This window comes from Hyalella azteca, unplaced genomic scaffold (genome assembly GCF_000764305.2).
Source record: "Hyalella azteca isolate HAZT.00-mixed unplaced genomic scaffold, Hazt_2.0.2 contig8717, whole genome shotgun sequence".
Lineage (NCBI taxonomy): Eukaryota > Metazoa > Arthropoda > Malacostraca > Amphipoda > Hyalellidae > Hyalella > Hyalella azteca.
The window spans coordinates 99,991-122,103 of record NW_025938802.1 but is presented as its reverse complement, the minus strand read 5'-3'; the positions used below and the strand labels follow the sequence as shown (position 1 = coordinate 122,103).

At 38.5% G+C, this 22,113-nt stretch overlaps 1 protein-coding gene across 1 annotated transcript; it reads right to left on the bottom strand.

Moving 5' to 3' along the window:
- Positions 1–6,935: 6,935 nt before the first annotated feature.
- On the bottom strand, positions 6,936–21,900 carry LOC108671995. Its single transcript, XM_047881723.1, has 6 exons — positions 21,794–21,900; positions 19,455–19,553; positions 13,155–13,302; positions 12,806–12,924; positions 9,701–9,804; positions 6,936–9,405 (listed from the first exon to the last, which is right to left on the bottom strand). The coding sequence occupies exons 1-6, from the start codon at positions 21,884–21,886 to the stop codon at positions 7,188–7,190; spliced, it is 2,781 nt and encodes a 926-aa protein (XP_047737679.1). The 5' UTR covers positions 21,887–21,900; the 3' UTR covers positions 6,936–7,187.
- Between the last annotated feature and the right edge of the window lie 213 nt (positions 21,901–22,113).

Sequence of the window (22,113 nt, the reverse complement as noted above, 5' to 3'; positions counted from 1 at the left end):
AAGTACGGATTCTTGCCAAGACAGGAAAGGTATACCCTGCAGTTACTTTTGAAATTTTTAATGTAAATTATATCACAGAAACAAACAAGTAAAATGTTATAGTAATAAATAGAAAGAGAATCTATAAAGTTATAACACGAAATGTTTGAGCTAAGGTGGTTGCCGTTACGTGAGGTCATGTCACAACGAACGAGTCGAGTATCTCCATAACCGTCTGAAGCTTCCTCAGCCCTCGTGTCAAGTCACCGAACAAAACGACTCTATCGGATCCCGTCAGCAACGACAACATTCACACTTGGTAAGGTACAAAGATTCTTAAATGGAACGCATATCTTGGAAATACTTCATAAATATCGTCTTAAGGTAACAATACAACATGGAAGATTTCAAACCCCCAAAACTGCAATTGCAAAACAGCGAAACACTTACGTCGAGTGCGCCGGAAATGAGCTTGCATGTTAGCGTGTCAAGACATGGAACAATACACATTTTTCCGTTGGAATTCTGAATTGTTTGAAATATTATTGGTGAAATGTAGTAGCTCGGGGTCATTATAAACAGCAAATACTTGGATCTCTAGTCCACACTCGGTCCAAAATAATGTAGCAAGAGGAAAGATTTTTCATCTCAGAGGATGGTTGAGGCTCAAGGCAGGTTGCAAGCGCGGGTACTAAAGTCAGCGTGATAAAACAAACATCTTGCGAAATTTTCTGACGTCAGAAGTAAATGAATTTTCCTGTCATTAGAATTGTACTTAATTCATGAACTGAGAAAATATTTGTCTTCTTTCGAATAACTAGTCGGCAAAAAAACATGATTTTTCATGTGAATTTCCAATCTTATTTTCAAATAAGATAAAGTTCAGCATTTTTATCTCGAAGTTTGTTTTGTTATGAGGTGAATATTTCCAACGATTAGCGGTGATGAAGCAGAACGTTACGTTAGCTTAATGTTCATATTGTCGGAATGTTTATACGCACAGAAGGATCATATAATTAAATAATGTTCATTGAAACTGAATCTGAATCAATCGCTGAGGCGATGGTATCAATTCAGTGAAAATAATTTTGTAAACGAATTCTAAACGATGAGAATACCCTCGCTATGCACAGATAGCAAGATTTTTGTCACGATTGAACATTAATTATAATATTGAAAGCATGAGATAGTGCATTTGTTTACCATATAAACGCGATAAACTAACAATTCTTCGTGTTACAACGTGTTTACACAAAAATTACTTTCGACTAGCATCGTAAATTTTAAAAAATCCATTCGGAAATTTTTAACAGAAATACTGTCGTGACGATGGAAACGAATATATAGTTCGTTACGGTAACTGATAATAATTCAGGTAATAGAGAATTAATATCAAATTTCAAAAACTAAAAATAAATACAGGAGCGTGATAATTATCATGCAAGTCAATTTAAGAAAAATGAACAAGTAGTCCAAGGTAACGTTACGGCTCGTAAGTTCATACAGAAATAAAAACAAACATTCCTGTAAGATTCAACACTCACTTGGTCTATAACAACTAACAATGACTAACGTAATGAGAAACGTTCCAATAATAGACGGTACTAATAAATTAAAATAATTAATTCAAGTGAGTAGAATAACCTTATTCCTCGACCTAAACAAAACTTTGGATAATGTCGTTAAAGTTCATTCAATATTAACATAAATATGGTCTAAAAAACTGACTAGACATTGTATCTTAAATCTATTAAATGCAAGTTCATTTTGTTAGGGAATTCTATATCAAGCTGAACCTTCACCCTTATGTTATCGCCATTCCTGCAAAACTTGGCACCGGACGCAAAATGTTCTGCATGCCTAAACTAAAACGAATTTTGCGCGAATATCGGGATTTTTTAACCGTTAAGTATACCATTCACACTTCTGTGCTCTTCGAGAAAATTGTATTGAAATTAAAATTAATGCCTCAGGACTAGATAAGTATTAGGTGGGTAACTTATACAGTAATTTGCGTGCCGTACATAAGGCTGCTATTGGTTATTGTCGATGACCCTGCAAAAAACGCGGCGTTTGTGGCAAAGAAAAGCGCGTTAAATATTCATAAGCTTGATCTCGTCTCGCCTTCTTATTTCCATAGAAGTCGTGCTATACGTTGAATACTTTCCTATTCAATGGCACCCTAGAGTTTTCTTGAATTATTCCTAGCGATCTTGCGATTTTAACGTATAAATTCTTACTCAAGTCTCGGAAGTAATCATTACCAACAAATTTGACGCAATCATCAACAGAAAAGTTCTATCTAACGTAACTCTAGTTATCCGACAAGAGATCTAGACAGGAAGAGAGGTAAGAGAAGAGCTCGTCTATACAGCGCAGAGTAACCACTAAGTCGTCGTCCATCGAAGTATTTTACAATCATAGAAACGTCTTACTACTATTAATAGATTCCATTCCTTAATCTCTGCTGTAGTATTAACGCTAGAATTGTGAAAGCAGATATTTTTGTTTATTAATCACTGATTGCTCATCGCAAGCACAAGAAGGAGACAACAGCGAAGACGCACGGACGCTTCTTGCTAAGGACAAATAAACATGAAGGCCTCAAGCCTATCTCAAACTTGCCATCCCCGCTCCTAACTCACAAGAAACTCAAGTGGCGCTCCCGTCATGGTTTTCACAGGAGTTGCCGAACCTGGCGACTTTCGTCCAAACGAGTTTTCGGATGTTTAGACGGCGGCGAAGTTTAGTCTGAGACACGCTTCAGATTTGACTAGACTATTACACGAGATGCTTGATACATAACATGGAGACGCTGCTACGCACAACAGCGACACAGCTTTGCGTCTAACAACATTAAAGACACATTTGCATCTAAAGACGGCGACACTTGGCATCTAGAACCACAGCACACACGGCTACCGTCACGACACTCACGTGGCAGCGATGGAAATACGACAGACGAACTACGCTGGCTGAGAACTTGCGCGGTATTTGATTCCCTAAACAACAAATACGAGGTTCAGGTGAAGCATTAACATGATAGTTATTTGTAGCAAAGGAAGAGCTGAGATGTTCTTGTGCGATGAAAACCAAAACGAGCAGGTTGAACTTTTCGTGCAGGTAAAAACCATCAGAATCTAACCGAGCTTAGCATTCCGCAGTAATTAAAGATGTATAACATAATCATTAATGTTATCCTTTCCATAAATGCTTGTCTGATAGCGAATGTGATTGAGAAAATAAGCAATGTGCATTTACATCCTGATAAACATGCATAGAGTATCGAAGGGTTTCGTGCGTAAATACAATAGTCAGCGATAATTTAGATAGTAAATTTAACGATGGAACTTTGGACCTTCCTGCATACAAATTCCAAGAGGGTTTTAGTGAAGAGTATTTTTTCAAGCGTTGGGAGGTAGGTCAGTGACAATGAACTTATAAATATTAGAATAAATTTTGGTAACTCATGTTGAAAGTTACGATAATTGAACTTCTGGAATAATTCTGCCATCGAACCTTGAATAATAAACTAGTTATGAGCGTCACATACCAGCTATTAGAAATTGCCCTTCTATTTCATGGATAAACTTGCGATTTCTGCAAGATTTCATGAGAGCTGCGGCTATCTATAACACTCACACGTACGTACAAACACCAACTTCATTTCACACACAAAATCATTTACAAACGTCGTACGAGTAGGAGAGAGAGGGAGACAGCTAAAGATAAATACCTATTCTATGTTGAGCTGAACTTCGGTCTGACCGTTCGCCTGTCCCTAAAATAGTTCACAAAACTGTTATAGCCACGAGCAGTCCATGGAAGTGGTTTAGCTGTCCATATTATTCAGCCCATGGAAATGTCCAAGATATTATACTGTCAATGAAGCTGTCCATGATATTAGTCGATGAAGCTGACCACGATTCTGTCCAGTCCATGAAGCTGGACACGATAAAGTTCAGTCAATAAAGCAGTCCACAAAGTTGTCTATGTAATAGTTCAGAAATCGTTCAGGAAGCAGTCATTCAATTGACCCTGAAACTGCCCAAAGATGTATACCCTCGGGCAGTTGCCGTGGCAATTTGCAGTCAAAATAATTAAATATTCAGTAGAAATTAGATAAGTTTTTTAATTCTAGTTATTATCAAATAACATTTACATAAAGACTAGAGAATGAAGTAATTTGCACGCAAGGCAAAAAGTAGCGGTCATCACACAGTGCGAAAAATTTCACGATTTTGTCCACCTAATTCCTTGAAACATAATGTACTGGTGCACTATTATTTTCATGGGATAGATTATTAGTTTTTTAGATAATTAAGCGCCGTATTGGCAATCTTTTGCGTGTTTAATTTGTTCTTGAAAAATATGATTTGCAAATCATACAAGAATGAAAATTTAAGTGAAACGTACGAATGCAAAGCTTACAATTAAGAAATGGAACGGTCTTAGAAGGTGACTTTCTAAAGATTAAACGGATGAAAACATCAATTGAGACGATCTTATCTAAGAGAATATTAAAGTTGCACGTCTGTAAACTGAGCGATGTGTATTCATGTACATTATGTTGCTATTATTATATATTTGACTTCACGAACGATTACGAGTTTAATCCAGAGATGAGATGACTATTTTAAACAACATAAGGGAGCAGCTGTAGTCGTACTGATTGATACCTAAGCACGATTAGTAACGCGTATCCGAGTTAGTTGGGACATTGACCATTATTCAGGATATGTTTGGGTATGAGTGACGTGTGTTCCAAAGAACGGTGTAAACGTCGTTTTAAGGATAGTTACTATTTAATTGCAGTGAGAAAAAGCCAGTAGGTTGGTGCTACAGTTCCGAAAGGATTTCAAATAACGAGCAACAACTATCCACTGAACATCGATCTGACTTCGTTAGAGATTACGTACCTGACAAAACATCGATCGGCCACTTATAATCGTTGACAGTATCTCATTTCTATGAATTAATACAAGTAAGATTTAACACGCAACACGGTTTAGGTGATCTTTTAAAATAAGGGCGTCCTAACTATCGGTGAGCACAATTAGGTTAATGCACTCTCTGAAAAACGGATCGGAACGCATAAACGAAACAAATCAAGTTGCAAACTTTTCGATAAACTGCCAGTCAATATTTAAAATATTACTGAACGGATCAAATTCATCGTATTTTTGATAACATTAATGCGTATGTGTAAAGATTGGTTAGGCTGGTCTTCTGAGGTTAGGTTCTGGAAAGGTCTAATCTGGCTCCGTATCCGCCTTTCAGCGAGTGTCACACGCCTTGTAAGTTGTAAGTGGAACAATATTTACGTTTCTATTTAAAGGGCACACATTGGGTGGGTAAACTTTTCATGGATAAATTGTTCTTTAAAATTCTTATAAGATGATGGATGCGTGGCGTCATTTTGTTAGGTTTGACTGTGTTGCCTAAATTCTTTCAGTGAGTTTCAGGGAATTCAGGCCACTGATTAGGTTTCCCTGGCCCTGCAGAAATTATTTGAAGAAACATTCGATAAATTATCAATATTATTCAAGCCCTGCCCCACAGCTCTTGATAATTGAAAAGTGTGATTATTTTGTTAAAAATTGAATACTGAGAACTAGAAGATTGGTAAATTTGGCTATACTGAACTGAACTTACTAAAGTAAATAAGTCGTATGAATAAGATGTCCGCAGTAACAAGTCTGCAGTATTGAAGCCGTACTTATGAACAAGGGATAGTTACACATTATTGCTTCAAACAAAAGACCAATGTTACGGTCTGTCACACACGCATTTACGTAGTAAAGATATAGTATCACCGAACACATAAACTAACAACGTACAACTTATGCGACCTACAGGTCTCTTACTCCCGTCTCACTAACGGCACGAACACGAAAGAGTCTTGAAATAATACTTCCACATTCCAACCTAATACATTGGCACATCGAACAATGAGCATCGAGAATCGATGAAAAATCTACTTTCAATCAAGTTTACAGGTCATGATCTAAAACAAGCAAACATTACGGACCAGTAGCAGTAGCGAATCCACGCCTGAATCCAGGAGCCGGATGACAACCAAGCAAATCAGGCCGATTGCATCCAACCATGTTATTTATCTTGGATAAAACAAAATTCCGGCACAAATGTTAAGCTAAGAGAATCTTAAATGAGAAGTGATGAGCACAGCCATGGAAAATGGCATAGTTCAAAATTTGATGAGAGTCTAAAATCTAAATAAAGTCAACTATTTCCGTGCGTACATACGGTCAAGGAGAGACTGCCACGCTTAGTTACAAAATTTCGTTGATGCACGTAGTTCACTGAAGCAATATAATATGAATTCAATGCTCGGTTATTTTTTGATATTTCGAGTGACAAGCAGCTTGCATAAATCTACGCTTTGCATAATTTCTATATAAACACACGTCTAAACTGGCCTCGAATCTGGCTTGAAATCGATCAATCTAACCAATATTTTATTTACTCCGTTCCTTGCGTCCCATTGGTAGCTTTGGCACAATTCATTTGCCATGCGCTCAACAATTAAGAAGTTGCTGCACTTGGCTTAAACAATTTCATTACATTAAACGTTTGGAGCTGCTAAAAAATATGGCTCTTTGAGCCGCACGAAATGGGTAACTTTCAAAGTACGGAAATATATTTACAGTATCATAGATCATTCACTATTGTGAAACGATCATTTCTTATAAAGGTAACAGTAAATAAATTGCAGTCATAGTCAAAAGGGAAGCCATAGATTAACGATGCGTCAATTCTTTGAGGTCGTTGACTGTCGACGCCAAAAGTATGAAGCCGAAAAAGGCTATCATTATACAGTTGATTAACTAACTTAAATTAACATGAGAATCATGGCATGGAAATTACACAACATCTTATGAGGTAATCATGTGGAAAATGGAAAGAAAGGAAATTTTTTCCAATCCTTATTGAAGGATAAAAGTAGGACCTTAAAAAGAGTAAATTCTGAGAATGCCTCAGCTCCACAACATCTGGTTCGAAAGGGTAATCTCATCATTCAAAGGAATTACAATAAGTCTTATACGCGATACCAATCATTACACGACACGGATATTCACATTAACAATATTTACTCCCTATTAGTACTGCACTGGAAGAAAATATAGAAATATAGTGAGAGAATTATTGTAGCAGAATACTGATCAGTTTCACGGTACGCTTGTACATCAATAATACTGATATTGATATGATGGCGGAGAGGGGAGGTCTTGGTAACGCTGGTATGGGGAGTTGGGATATTGGCTGTATGGAGAGGAGGAGCGCTCCTTGTTAGCAGCCACCACGGTAGTAAGGGAGCTGCTGGACTCCCCAGCAAGCAGGGGTTCGCTGTAAGAAGGTAAAGTCGTGGGGCTGAAGTCGTGGCGAGGGAGGATGGACCGGGAACTGTAGAATTGACTCGTGGATACAATGCGGCTGATTGGGGGAAGTGGAGGACCGTTGCTGGAATTTATGGTCATCGTGGTGTCTGGAGGACTATGAGATGAAATAGGGATACGATCCATGTTGTTAACATCAGGACTCACGCTGTCAGGCCTATTCCCTGGGCTCATCTGATTGAGGGTCGTGATGTGCGAGTATGGAGGCAGCTGGACATGAGACGACAGCTGCGTGTAGAGCGTGAGGTGGTTCTGAGAACCTTGTTCGTGTTCAGATGGCGATAGGTGGTGATGTGGGGAAAGGTGCGTTGTGGTGCCGGGAGATAGTTGAGGGTCCGGGGATAAGGAACGTGAGAGTGGCCCCAGAGGGGACAGATCTCGCTGGTGGTCGGCCCTCGGGAGAGTGAGATCCAGAGAGTGAGAAGGTGGTCTGTCCAACTCGTAAATCGTCGTTGTCCTGTGCTGTGTTCCTGAAGGATCGCTGGTGTAACGGATGAATAAATTAGTCCGGCTCATGTCAACCCCTTGCTCCAGCGTAAATGATGACGAACGCAATGCGTCAGAAGGAATTAGATAAGTTCTAAGGACATCATGCGTAGGACTGGATGACAAATATGTCGGTGATCGCTGCCCATCCGGAGACTTGAGGGCCGGGAGCCCACGGAAATCGTGAGGCTGAAGTTCGGGAAGAGGAAGCTGTTCTGATAAATGGTCGTGGCGAGATGGCGACATTACAGTAACAATGTTACTTGACCCTGAACTCGTGAGCACCTCGAGACCCATCGATGCCGAATTTTCATCCAAAGGCGTGGCGGCCAATAAATGGTCATGTGAGACGGATGTCTCCGGAACAATACGGTACTGTTTGTAAGTCATATCTAGAGCTGGTAGTTCTTCAAGGACGTGCAAGCTTGGCTCCATGCTTGTGCTGCTCACGAGAGACGAAGAAAGTACGGTGCTTGATGGGGGCAGAGCCACGGGTAACGGAGACGAAGGAGATAATGACGTGGCCAGCGAGCTGTTGCTCGAGAGTGTAAGGGAAAGAGCAGAGGACGAAAGAGTGGCGGAACTTAGGGGAGTTACGGAGTCGTTGGACGAAGACGACGGTATTGTATCCAAATGTAGCTGATCGTTAAGATCATGCTGAGAGAGATTGTCTTGAACGACCATGACCTCAGGCAGGGATCGAGGGTCGTATTCTCTTTCGAGAGTGTATCCCAGATGACGATGCTCATCCTCGCTCGTCGTGTAACGAATGTGAGTAGCAAGAGCGGCTTCGTGCGGCAGTTGCAGCTGATCGCTCTGGGATGTTTGCAGTGTTGGAGAACATCGCCCTGAACCGTAACCACGTAGCTCTGCAACACTGAGAGCTGCCTCAACAAGCAGTGAAGCGTTAGACTCCCGCCTCAATAATCTCTCGTCTTCGACTCCGATTAGTTCTTCTTTCTCCCGACGTCTCTGCAGATCCGAGTCTATCCGCTCCTCGAAGTCGTAAATATCTCTGCCTCCACTAGACGATGTATCCTGCTGGTCTCTGTCGTACAGCTCCAGAGAATCTCCCAGCCATTTTCTAGAACCTTTACTGACGAGTCTTGTAGCCGCGGCCGCATACTTGGCAACGTATCCATGTAGCGTGGCTGCTGGAGGAAGCTTGCCAACGTCCAGCAAGACTTCGTCCTGCCGACTGTGCGACTCGCTGTCCGATGTCATGGGGGAAATTGGAGGCTCTTCGTGATGCAGCGGCATGGTGGTCTGTGTCATATCCAATGACTGAGAAGGCGAGTTCGGGTTCGAAATCACCGATGTTTGTTCCAAAGATGAAGGCATTGGAGGTATTTTCCCACGTCCTGGGTCAGGGACCAGTCCTCCTGAATACGAATCGAAAGTGTAGGGAATGCAGCGTTCGATTTTAGGCATTCCGTCACCAGTATAACCGTGAACTTTCTTGTAGTGGAACTGCAGGCACTGCTTGGTGGTGAAGGCAGCATTGCAGCCGCTCTCGATACATCTGCGACAAAATAATAGTGACCAAAACGTAATAATCAACACTAATTCAAAGTATGCATCACCGTAAAAATTATTCAACAAATCGAAAATTAGTCTTCTCCTTAATTAGACAATTGTGATTGGAAATTTCCACAACAAAATCCTATCCAAGATAATACAGTTCAATCAATGATAGAATAAAATTGCGCATTTTCCATTTGTCGAGAGATTTATTCGATATATATTTGGTTTTCGATAGATATAAGTGACACTTCCATAAGGCCTAATTGTTTCTCTTTGAGTTGCATCTCACTCACTTGAATGGTTTGACGCCGGAATGCGTGAGCATGTGGATCTTGAGGTTGCTTTTGTTCTGGAACATCTTGCCGCAGCGGTCGCAGGTTGCCCCTGTGCTCAGGTCCTGAACGCAGGATTGGTTAATAACGAACGCATTTTATTGTTTTCTCAACCACGACGTGCATTAAGGTTTATTAAAAAATTTGGTCACGGTACACAAAGTCAGGATTGTAAGGTGGTTATTTTCATTAACATTTATAAATAGTGATCTATGCAGATAAATCTATGAAAAGTTAATCTGAATCGAAAAAATTTTTCTTGCTAACAAGAAAAATTAAAATAAATAACATACATCAGTGTTATCAAAAATATCATAAAAAATCATTTAAACACGACTATCAGTCTATCGGCAATAGCTGAAACAACGGTATTTAGTAGATCTATTTCAGAAAAAAAATCTGAAAAAATGGCCACAAATTTACAGAAGCTATCATTGCGTTCTACTGAAAAAGTTTATTTCATCATTGAAGAAACAGCCATGCAATATTATCCAAAAACGGGTAGAATTTCTTCTAAAACAACTTCCGAAAATCAGAACAAAATTGTACCAAATCGGATAACTAGAAGAAAAAATGCGCATGCGCAGAAAAATTAGTATAAAACACATTTTTTGCGCGAATCAAATTTAAAAAATGTATGCACCCTGGATGATTTCTGAAATCAAATGCCGGGTTATAAAAAATTTCTGCGCTCAGCGGAAGGAGGAATTCGAAACCATGGCGCAACACGCTAATTTCTATTTCGATTTCACAGTTATTATCCGGCATCATAAAAAATCTCTATTTCCACCTCTAAAATAAATTATTAATAGCTCAAAATTCTTTTCTAATTCGATCATATGGATGAAAAAGTTTTTATATTTTATAAACCATTGGATTTAGTCGTTCACATGCTTTGATAATCCAAAAAAGGTACTGATAAAAATGAAATAGAACTGCCACGAAATTACCACGTTGAGTAATCGATATCAGGGATTAGTCATCGAAGGGGTATTTGAACTTTGATGAAACAAAGCTAGGTACGCCTAAACTGTAATTTGAGAATGATTTCGAAAAAGGCGTCCTAAGTACTAGAAGAAACTATGTCTATGTCTCATAAATTATTTCACTGCCAAGATATTATGAGTCACAGCTCTGATAAATTCATTAAAATTATTATCAATAAAAACGGGGAATGTAGTATACTACTGTACTAGCAAAAAAAAAAATTCGTTTGATTTACGAATTTGTTAATCTAATCGATTGTTTGAGCATTTGAACATGATTCTCTAAACTAAGGAGATTTTGATCTCTAAAAATTGTACTAGGGAGTCTGTAAACAATGTTTTTATTGTTGACACGACGTGAGTAGGGAGGAGGCGGGTCTATGCTACAGGGTCTCTTAGATCGGACTGGCCACCATCGATACCTGGAGCGACAGATGCTCTATTTCACTTAGAAAACCTTCACTTGAACGAAATAGAACTGAGTGTTAGTAAAACTTACTAGTAATTGATTAGTATATGTTGTAAGAAAAAGTGACTACGGCTGTAAGAGGAAAATGACTTGGTTTAGCCAAAATAAATTCACTACGAAATGAAGGTAGCGGGGTATGAACTTATAAGGGTCTGATTTCAGCAAGTAATTTCGTAAATGTGAGAAGCGGAATTTTAAAACGAATAAATTTTTATTGAATTCAAGTTTTCAGATCCGAAGAATACGCGAGTCAGCAAATTATTCGATTCGTGTTTTCAATAAATAATTCATAATCGTCTACCTGAAAGGCCGTCGCTTCGTACTAATTTCCTTCCAATTTGCCAACCTCTCCCAATATGATTCATTAGATTAAAGCTAATTATCGGCTTTCTCTGTAAGTCGTGAATCCAACCAATAAATAATGTTATATTTGTACGCTGTTTCCTACATAGAACATTCGTCAGTTCAAGCTGAACAGTATCTTAGATACGGCCAGCGGAACACCTTTATATCAAAATAGGCGTGATGTCGCTGGGCAACGAGCGACTAACGTTTGCATGGCATCGCGATTCTCTCGCCGGACGCGAAATGTCAAATGAAAAATCTAACGTTAATGTAATTTTTTAAAACTAACAACAAATTTTGCTATCACGTAATGAATGTTAACTGTTACCGAGTTAATTGAACAATCAATACTTTAGTTTGATCTGAAGGACGACTCAACGTTGGAGGCATTCAACATTCAATACCAATTTGAAGCCATGTGTCTGAATAAGCCATATTTGAAGCTCAGCTGACATACGGTAGTTACACAAAAAATGTGCAAAAATACCATTACCAGACGTGGAATAATAAATAAAAATAATAAGGTAAATCGTTATTTTTTCCGGAAATATCCTCAACGATCATTTTAATTGAAGGAACTTGGATTAGTTAGATAAAATAAGTTCCAAGGCGCACCCGTGAAACGCACCGGTGAAGAAAGATGGAACCTACATTTAAATTATATCTTACATGAAGAATCACAAGGCAAAGCGAAAAAGCAAGTTCGTTTTGTGCAGCAAAAGCAAATATAGTTATGTATAAATATTAAAATACATAGTGATGTTTACACACGATTTTACAAAATGCATTCTGTAGAGGCTGGTTTGATACGTTATAAAAAAATATGCAATTATCAAAAAGTTGAACAAATCTTGAGAATATATTGGCAATCTAATCCAGATTATTTAAGCCGTGTTAAAATACACACACAATTAGAGCTAAAATACAAAATAATCTCCCAGCCACTAGCACCACGTCAATCGCTCAAGCGTAAAAAAGCCAATATTTGAATAAATCGGAAACGGCAAAAAAAAATGATTAAAGTATTGTTTCAGTAACTTAACTATTACGTTGGCTCTGAACGGTTTAACTTTGAAAAGAAAAAGAAAGAGGTAAAATTATATTAATAGCAACAAGCACTCGAGAAAACGGCAGGAAATTTAGCTGAACAGAAGCAAATCTCAAGAAGGAGCAGAGCAAAGCGGTTGCAAGCTGTTTTTTCTTAATAAAAACGATGAAAAATAAAAGAAATAAGAAGCTCCGTTGATCGTTGGTGGCCGCCCGTACCTCTTTGCCGCCTGATACCTTATGGTGCACCTCCTTCAGGTGCCGCTGCAGCGCCGCGCGTGAGCCCAGGATCTTGAAGCACATCTTGCACTGGAACTCCCGTAGCACCTCCGACATGTCTGGCAGGAATATTCAAGCTTTATTTACGCTATCTCTAGCCTATAGCTAGAACCTCTCCGGCTAACTAGTTCAAGTTAGCCGGAGATAACTTGAAACTTATAGTATCAATGAGTCAAATAAGGTTTTGGACTAGATTGGAGGGCATTTACATTTTCATCTAGTATGAGATTAAATTTGTATGTAAATTGATTAAAAGAGATCCAGCTGTCCACAAAAGGCAGTCACTGACCTGCATGCATACGCTTCTGATGTGACCTGAGATGCTGAGGCTGACAGAACTTCTTGCCGCAGTAGTCGCAGAGGGGAAAAACCCGAGCTGGGTTACGGCTACACGAGTACGTCACGTGCATGTCCAGAGAATGGAGCCTCAGGAAGAACTGTTTTGTCCCGTTCGTAAAGCAGGAACACACAATAAGCTCTACTACGTGGCATCATCTGTACCATTGCACGCACAGCCTTCAAACTTCTTACTGGGACGGACAAGTGAGATGAGGTCTAAGGGCTCTAATATGCGAGCCAGCGGCAATGAGATCTTAGTTATACATTAGCCACAATCTCTTCAGAAGATGAGGAGTTTGTGGTGAGTGCAATGGTTTCCCCGGCACTGACTACCTTACCGTAAAAGCAAGAGCTCTCGCAACAGCCAGCATGTGTCCACTCCACGTAATTCACACCACCACTGTCAATGCAAATCCCTTTTCGACATTAATGAACCAATTCGAGACAAACGGAACGAAACACCACAACTACATTATCTTTATTTCGACTGACCACCTTCGAGCCAAAACTCGCGTCCACCATCTTTGAACGACCACAATACATCAGCAGAAACTAGAAGCAAAAATGAGACCAATAAGCCAAATGAACCGCAATTCTCGCGCACGCGTTCATGTGAAGGAAGCTGTGCCACTCACCGCTGTGCATTCGCTTGATGTGCACCTTCAGTTTCTGCGGTTGACAAAACTTGCGTCCGCAAAAGTCACAGAGCGGGCGAGTGCGCTGAGGGTTGGCGGCGCATCCGTAGGTGCGGTGCATGTCCAAGTAGTTCAGGCGGAGGAAGAACTGTAAAGTGACAACGCCACTGCTCAACTCTCTGGCTCTCTTGTCCTCAGGTCTATTTACGGAGCCCCCTTTCCTTCGCGTTAACTAAAACAGGGTTGAGGCTCTCCCTCATATCATCAGCCCTCAAGGCTTTTCCCCACGAAATTTGGCAACGGAAGCAGCCGTCTCCTTTCATTTTCTGCCAATGAGGCTCTTTTTATCTAACTTGGATGGGAGTAGACTTTGTTGTGGGTGATCAGGGTACAAAAGTTTTAAAAACAAATGATGCCTTAACGTGAAAGCGCTCTCGATGAGACTATAGCTGCTTCAGCTGTAACGATCGTAACGATAAGCTTCAATTCAAATGACTTTCGTACAAGATGGCAATATTTTTGCCAATTCAAAAGGTATTCGACGGATTAAGCACAATGGCGTTGAAATAGCGTTTCCTTCTTTGTCAGGGAGCGCCTACAAATAACTCAGATTCACAAACAAAGTACACTAAGAGCATCGAGCCACGAAGAACACATTTTCATGAGAATTTCTTAGAAACAATTTTGGAAATAAATCAGCTTGGTATCATAATGATACATGCCTCCTATAGATCATTTTCAGGATATTGTTCTTTAGTTCGCACGGATGGTCTGATACCCAAGAATCACTGGGGAATAATTCGCAAAAATAAACTGATTAGGTACAGAATGGAAGAGCCGAAGAATTTGAATCATAAATGAAGACCGTAAAATTTTCATACTATTTTTGAGAGCAACGGTGTTTCGTTTTAAACGTTTAAAAATTAGTTATTATGAAAGCGTTGCCATTTCTTATTCAGTAACAATTATTCCCGCCGTTTTATTTGCGGTGTTGAAGGGTGGTTACTCATCATCCATGAGTCGAGGAGCGACGTTTTTCAACTCAAACAACCCAGACACAACCGACATATATTAAGTAAAATAACTCACCGGATCAAAATTTATTTCAATGGTAATTAGAACAGAAATAGATTTTTTTAGAAGCAAAATGATGAAATAAAGGTAAATGGGACTTCTAACGGTAACATAATGAAAATTAAAATAATGAAAACAATGGCATCAATTGTGATGGAAAAATACGGCACCAGAATTGTTCTTCGTGGCTCGTTGCCTTCGCCTATCTAATTGTGAGGCTGAAGTATGGAACTGTTGGCTGAACTACTATTTGGTATCCTACATGCAGAGTCAAGATTTTAAGACGGTTTTTTTATTGAGTGCACAAAACTACCGGATATTTAAGAGTGTTTAAGTAGTTCATTTACAAAATACATGGATAGAAAATTGGTTTTTGAAAGGGCAATTGTGATCATCGCCGGGATGTGAGAATTCGAGAATATGAAGGAAGCGCATTGCTCTATTAGACGACAAGAGTAAAAGCCAGAGAACGACTAAACTGGTTCCAATGGAAAAAAGTGTGAGCTTCAAAATGCATATAGATTGTAAAGAACAACCCGATAAGATGTACGAGAAGACGAAATAATACAAAGGAGTAGCAAAAATCTCGATATATAAAAAGAGATAAATTTGTCATGAACATTATATAGGTGAGCCAGACGGCAGTGCATAGAAATGTAGTAATTAAAATACGACTGTGCCAGGAAAACATATGAAAACTTCAAAAGGTGCATGGTATGAATAGAACGTGCAAATAAATTTTAGGATATATATATATAATTAGGAAAGTATTGTTTAAAACTGAGAGCGGTATAAAATGTCTATTAGAAAATGTGTAGTATCAAGTGGTGAGTTTGAACTTGAAATTTGGTGTGCGGTTTTTTTACAGTTCAGTTAGATGCTCTTCGGTGCTTCCCTATATTAACGGTTGAACTTAATTTCTGACGTCCATAAGAAAGATATCTGATGACACGCAGATAATTTACACAGTTAACATCACATTACCTTTTATTAACGCGCCGAGAATCGTCCTCTGCAGTGTCTGTATTGCTGGCTGAAGGAAGAAGAGCTAGTGCGCAATAGAGATTCCCGTATTTCCTACTTTACGCGTTGCAGACGCAACCTCCCTCAATCATAATACAATGATACAGTAATTTTAGCGCCAGGCGATTATCAAAATCCGAAGCAAAAAATTTAGCTATAGTTTTGTTGTCGTCACTATACAGTTTGCAACAAATATCGATTTCCTACAGCGGGAAAAACAAGGAGAACTCGCATTTCGAATGACACCAACCAGTCCATCCTCTTCTAGCCAACCCAGCACCAGACAGGAGAAGTTCTTCGTAAGAATTTCAGGAGAAGACAAATCGAGGAGAAGCGAGTGTTAACCACACAAGGCGGTGAACAAGTTCGAGCCGATGCACACCCAGAGTTTACCGAAGAAACAACGGAAGCGCGGAAGATCACCCGACTGAAGCCGGAAGATGAGAGGATAAAGAATGAGAAACACTTTCCGACGGACAAGCCATGGAGAGGACAGTGGTGGTGGTTGTGGTGGTGAAATATTATAGATGCTTCTATACTTGGGAGGCAAGACATCGACTATACTAAGCACTATTACTCGCAATGCACAATACAGCACTCTCAACCCAGACTTAATTAGTTACCGTTACTCAAAAGGGATGAGAAAATAAGACTCCACTCTTAAATAGTATTCATCAAGCCATTGTGATAGAATTCAAAACAATATAAAGACTAACGCATTCGTCTTAAGTTTTTGACTACGTTGATCTGGGTTGAGGAAAATCACGGGATATATGCCGAAGCTTTGTTGAGTCTGAGGAGGTGTCATGCTAGTGACTCCCGCGATGTATCAAGCATTGGAAGGAGAGGCCAAACTCTTCTTAACAATGTCATTATTAAGTCTACCACATCAATGTATCGACTTCCCATGCGATCAAGCACACAGAAGCTCCCTATAGACAATTCAAGTTGGGTCTCGGCCAAGAAAACCAGTCTACCCGATCGTTTGATCTAATCAAAAACTTGCGGTGAGAGACCGAGCTGAGCATATATGTCTCGTACGTGAAATGTGTATTAAAATTTCTCGGTAAAGTGATACTACTGTGTATGCATGTGTGTACAGTCAAAAGAGATCAGGATCAACCGATACCGTGAGTAAGAATCTACTTTATACTAAGAAGTATTCAATGGAGCTATGCTAATGATATATGCTGAGAATTTAAATGCGTACAGCATGCACTAAGATTTTATTATCAATAACCATCCTACATTACGAATTGAAGAGTAGAATTTCTATATTCGTATATACTCTTCAGGCGCAGATGCTGACGGCATCATTTCATTATTTTCTACAAAAACTAACTGCACTGCTAGTCTGACACTTCATCACTGATATCGTGACCTTGTTTACTAGCACTGGAATGCTCGGCATGTAATTCTTGTTATTTTCACAATCGAGTTCCCGATTGTACGGTTGAAGCGCGTCATTATCAGATAACTCCAGCTGCCATAGCAAAGCACACTTAAGTATTATTGAGTGGGAACTTCCGTCATTACCACGATATTAAACGCATCTTTTCTAAATCCAGTATCGAAAATTTATGGCCATTGTGCATTTTACGCACATTCTCATTTCAAAATATCTGTCTTCTTAAAAAAATTTAGCAATTTTAATACAATTTAATGATGAACTATTTACTTGCATGCTGTTCTGTAAACTCAATTTAACTTTGCTTAAGTTATCAAGTAATTTTTTTTAAAACAAATTTAATCTAAGCCAGTGTATTTCTCCATAGCAATATATAATTGGAGCAGTTTCATCAAAATTACATCAGTTCGCCGTTCATCATTACGGCAAATGAGATCGGAAAACATCCATGTTAGAACTAGTATGGGAATAACTATATTATTCCCAAAATTACCGAAGTGTCTCATTCGACTGCAGAGAAAAAGCGTGTGATAGAATTTACTAAAAGCGCTTCCCATAGCAAAGGCAGCAGCAAGCAACATGCGACACTCAGGTACAGGCATGCATAAAGTGCATGGCAAACAAGCAATGCTCAAAAAGAATGCGGATAAAACAAGCAACTGTTATTAAAAAGTGGTGGGTACACACACAAGGGAAACGAGAAGTGCAGGATAAACAACAAGGAAGGGGGAATAAGTGAAGTTTCGAGTGCACGGCCAAAGCAAAACAAACGCTCTGAAATCCAGGTTCTGAGAAATGAAAACGAATCAAAAGTTCGGAAATTTTATTAATTTCATTTTCAAGTTTTGCGGTTACAAAAAATGTTTCATCAAATAATGGCCATTAATTTATTTATTGTAGATAAAGTTTTCGGAGAATTTGGATCCAGAGCAGCCTAGTGACCTTAAATATATACAGGCGCAAGCAGGAGTAGTAGGAACTATAGTGCCGGAGAAAACATGCACGTAAGTAAGTCAATACAATAAAATGTTCCATTGTATGTTATTGACATGAGTGTTATTATTTACACCGAATTAACATTGTTAGATAAAATATAAGTTCACTTGATATCAATAACGTCATGTTCATTATTTTGGGAAGAGCTTCAATATCATCGAATATCTACGATAGGAACTCTTTGACAAATGAGGAGAAATTGTTTGCAAATTGAAATAATTGGAAGTTGTAAGAAGATATTGATATCAAGCAAATCATGGATTATTGGGCGTAACATTCAAAACAATTATTAACGTCATGAAAAGTTATATGAAAAGTGTACAAATCGGTTATAAAACCTACGCATCAGAAAGCGCCGCTGATGGCATCGTAATGTCAAAATGAATTATAATAATACTGATAAGTGCAAACATTTGAGTTTAAAATATTGATCTGTATAAAAAATTGAGTTTGCGAAAAATTTCATGGCATTTGATCACTGATTATTTCACTTTTCAAATATCAAAATGATTATTGGAATAAATCTGTTAAAACAATTAGAAATGTTAAAAGAATCTTAACATGTATGACATCATATTAAATACTTTTTGGTACAGCTTTCAAATCCTAGATTGCATTAGTAATAATAACCGCCTGTTATGCATATTCATTGAAGTTTATTGAAAACTATTTGAAGCCTGGTAAAGTGAATGTACAGGCAATTAAAGTAAAAAAAACGACACAAAGATATCGAAAAATTGACAGGATATTTTGAAAAAGATTCTAGGATCAATTTTTGATTTTCTTTAGGTAATGCAATCCGAACGCAGGTTATATTTAAGATTGAAACTCATTCACATAATTATGCATCAAATTTAAATATATAAATGTGATAGAAATCATTTATTGAATATTCTTGAACTTCCTGATCTGAAAATGAAATTTCTGTTTGGAATTTCTTGTTCATAAATTTTCAAATTATATTTTTTAGCGTTACGGACCATCATAAAATTTTTTTCCTTTATCAATAATTCAACATAGTTTTTAACCCTGACGCTCAAATAAGCAAGTGAGTTTTACCAGACGAGCAAATGAACAACTTATTATCGCGGCAGTCGCGCGTGTCGCGTCTCACCTTCTTGCAGAACTGACACTGGTAAGCGCCCCGGCCCTCGTGCTGCTCTGCCGCGTGTCGCATGATGTTCTCCTTGCCGAGCACCGCCAGCCCGCACACCTGGTGTAGTAACACAAACTATTAATGAATTTATATCACTTGTTTGCTTAAATCGCAAATTAACTAAGAATTTAAAAGCAAAGAAAAGTCCACAAAAATTCATATCTTTATAGAAAATACGTTTTCTATAAAGATATGAATTTTTATGGACTTTTTTTCACAAACTATTAATTACACGCATCAAGTACCAATATTCCTTAGGCGTTGTAACTGTATTACGCAGAAAGGTAAAGAATTACGTAGTAAGGCAAAGGATTACGCAGTGATGTAAAGTATTACGCAGGGAGGCAAACTATTACGCAGTAAGGCAAAGTATTACGCAGGGAGGCAAACTATTACGCAGTAAGGCAAAGTATTACGCAGGGAGGAAAAGTATTACACAGGGAGGCAAAGTAACACGCAGTCACAATGTGGCAAAGTATTACTCAGCGCAGAGAAACATTCACTTATATGAATACTCCTTGCATGTGATACACAGTGACTAGTACAACTCTACGCACACGTGTTTTATTTGTACATATAAAACGTATTCTTTGCGCGCTCATCACGTTGCTAGATTTCAAGCACTCGTTTAAGTCAAACGCTTATCTTCAGGGAAAATAAAGGCGATTGCCAATTTATTCATCAACAGATTCTCGTCTGCGGTCAGTTTTAATTTAAAATTTTTTAGAAAATAAAAGCGAATGCCATTTTATTCATCAACAGATTCTCGTCTGCGGTCAGTTTTAATTTAAAATTTTTTAATCAGTCTAATAAATTCGTAAATGTTTTAGCCATTGATGATTTCAGTTTTATTTTCTGACTGCTTCTTTTGTTTCTTCACACGTGTACTTAAAAAGTTTTTCGCGTTAAGTTTAAAAATGCAAAAAGACTATCAGTTATCAGCTGATTTAGACAAAAAATCTAAAAGCGTGAGAATAATTCATAACTTAGCACGTTATTAGTTTATAATTGATAGGCAAATGTAACTGCTGAAGTTATGTATGAAATAAATGAAATGGCAGATTACATATCAGGAATTTGCTGAGCCAAATTTGTATAGAGATTACTCTCCGAGTGTGAACTGTACAGCGCCAAGAGCAGCCCGTTAAATCCTACGCTCCGCAGGCCAAAGGCAGCCCGTTAAATCCTCCGTTCCGTAAGCAAAGAGCAGCCCGTTAAATCCTACGCTCTGTAGGCAAAAAGCACGGCGAGAGAGACGTGAGGGACGCTCAATACGACGGTCAGAAATTGGTAAGCCTACACAATAAACGGATTAAAATCATACAGCACATGTTAGATGATATGCTATACGAAATTTAATGTTAAATAGTGTTGTTGTAAAAAAACAGATTTACGATTTTAATGATACATATTATTTTTTATAAAGATCAATGTCAATTGGGAAACAAGTTTTGTGAATTTTATCGATAACAAAACGGTACATTCAGGTAAAGTTACTGTAAAGGGGAGCCTTAATGAGAAGGGTTTCTGTAAGCGAGAACAATTAAGGCATCATTTCGATATCAACACGCGTTACGATTTCTGCCACAATGCAATTAAGTTTTATTGCATTGATAAGTTAATGAAGGTAGATAAGTTAACAAAACTGAAATAAATCCTGCATAATTTAAAACATTCAGCTTGAGGATCACATTTATATTCTCGGCCGCAGTCGGACCACCGCATCAAAAGCCTTCATGCAGAATCGCTTTAAAGAAACCAGTCATTAGTGAAGGAAAACCCAGTCCTTTCGCTTCAGAAACTTCAGCTCAACTCCCAAAGGAAATGAGTTCACAAAAACGATGCGTTCGTAACGGAATTAAAAGAACTCGCATAAACTTGCCCCCAAAACGAGCGAGATGGAAATTCACATCCAAATTAAAAGACTTTATGTGGTGGAAATGGCTAGGTATAACAGGACCGAGCAGTCAAAAATCGTTAATTCTTTTGAAGTTTGCTCAGAAGCATAACAATTTTTGCGTATTTTATTGATGTGGAAAGTATTTCGAAAATATTGCGGCTACCGCCACTGAATAAAATTTAGTGAATGTTTAAAAACAATTTTTTCGATAAACACGTGCCGCAAAAATAACAAATAACTTAAAATAACGAAGCTTCACAAGACAAAGTTCGGCAGAAATAGTTTCATCCGTTACGCCTACGTGAGTTTACAGAATTTGCGGCAGATGATCGCCGAGAAAAACAAGATTAGATGAACTTTTAACAACGTAAATAAAACCTAATAAGAAACACCTCACCTTGCAGTGATATTTGCGGATGGTGAGGGAGTAGTTTGGGTCATGGAAGACGGAGCAATGCATCCGGTAATGCAGGGGATGGACGAACTTCATGTTACATCCGCCACAATCTGCAAGAGAGATGAATAAAACTGTCAAAAATTGCTGGTGCTTTGCTTGCATTTATAAACACAGCATGAAAATAATGCAGCCAGATACGGGACAAGCAAATGCCATTAATATACGGTATTAACGTATTAAACGGGGGTTTCAATGCTTGCCCGTCGATTTTCTAGCATTACAGTGAAAATAAAAATTCTTAGGGTAAAATTTGAACCATG

Excerpts from the sequence above, each read along its gene's own strand:
- LOC108671995 (XM_047881723.1), bottom strand. The coding sequence starts at position 21,886 with ATGAAGTTCGTCCATCCCCTGCATTACCGGATGCATTGCTCCGTCTTC. Across the intron at positions 9,805-12,805 it reads AGGTATCAGGCGGCAAAGAG|GACCTGAGCACAGGGGCAAC; the intron begins GTACGGGCGGCC and ends TCCTGCGTTCAG. Across the intron at positions 9,406-9,700 it reads TCCGGCGTCAAACCATTCAA|ATGTATCGAGAGCGGCTGCA; the intron begins GTGAGTGAGATG and ends ATTTTGTCGCAG.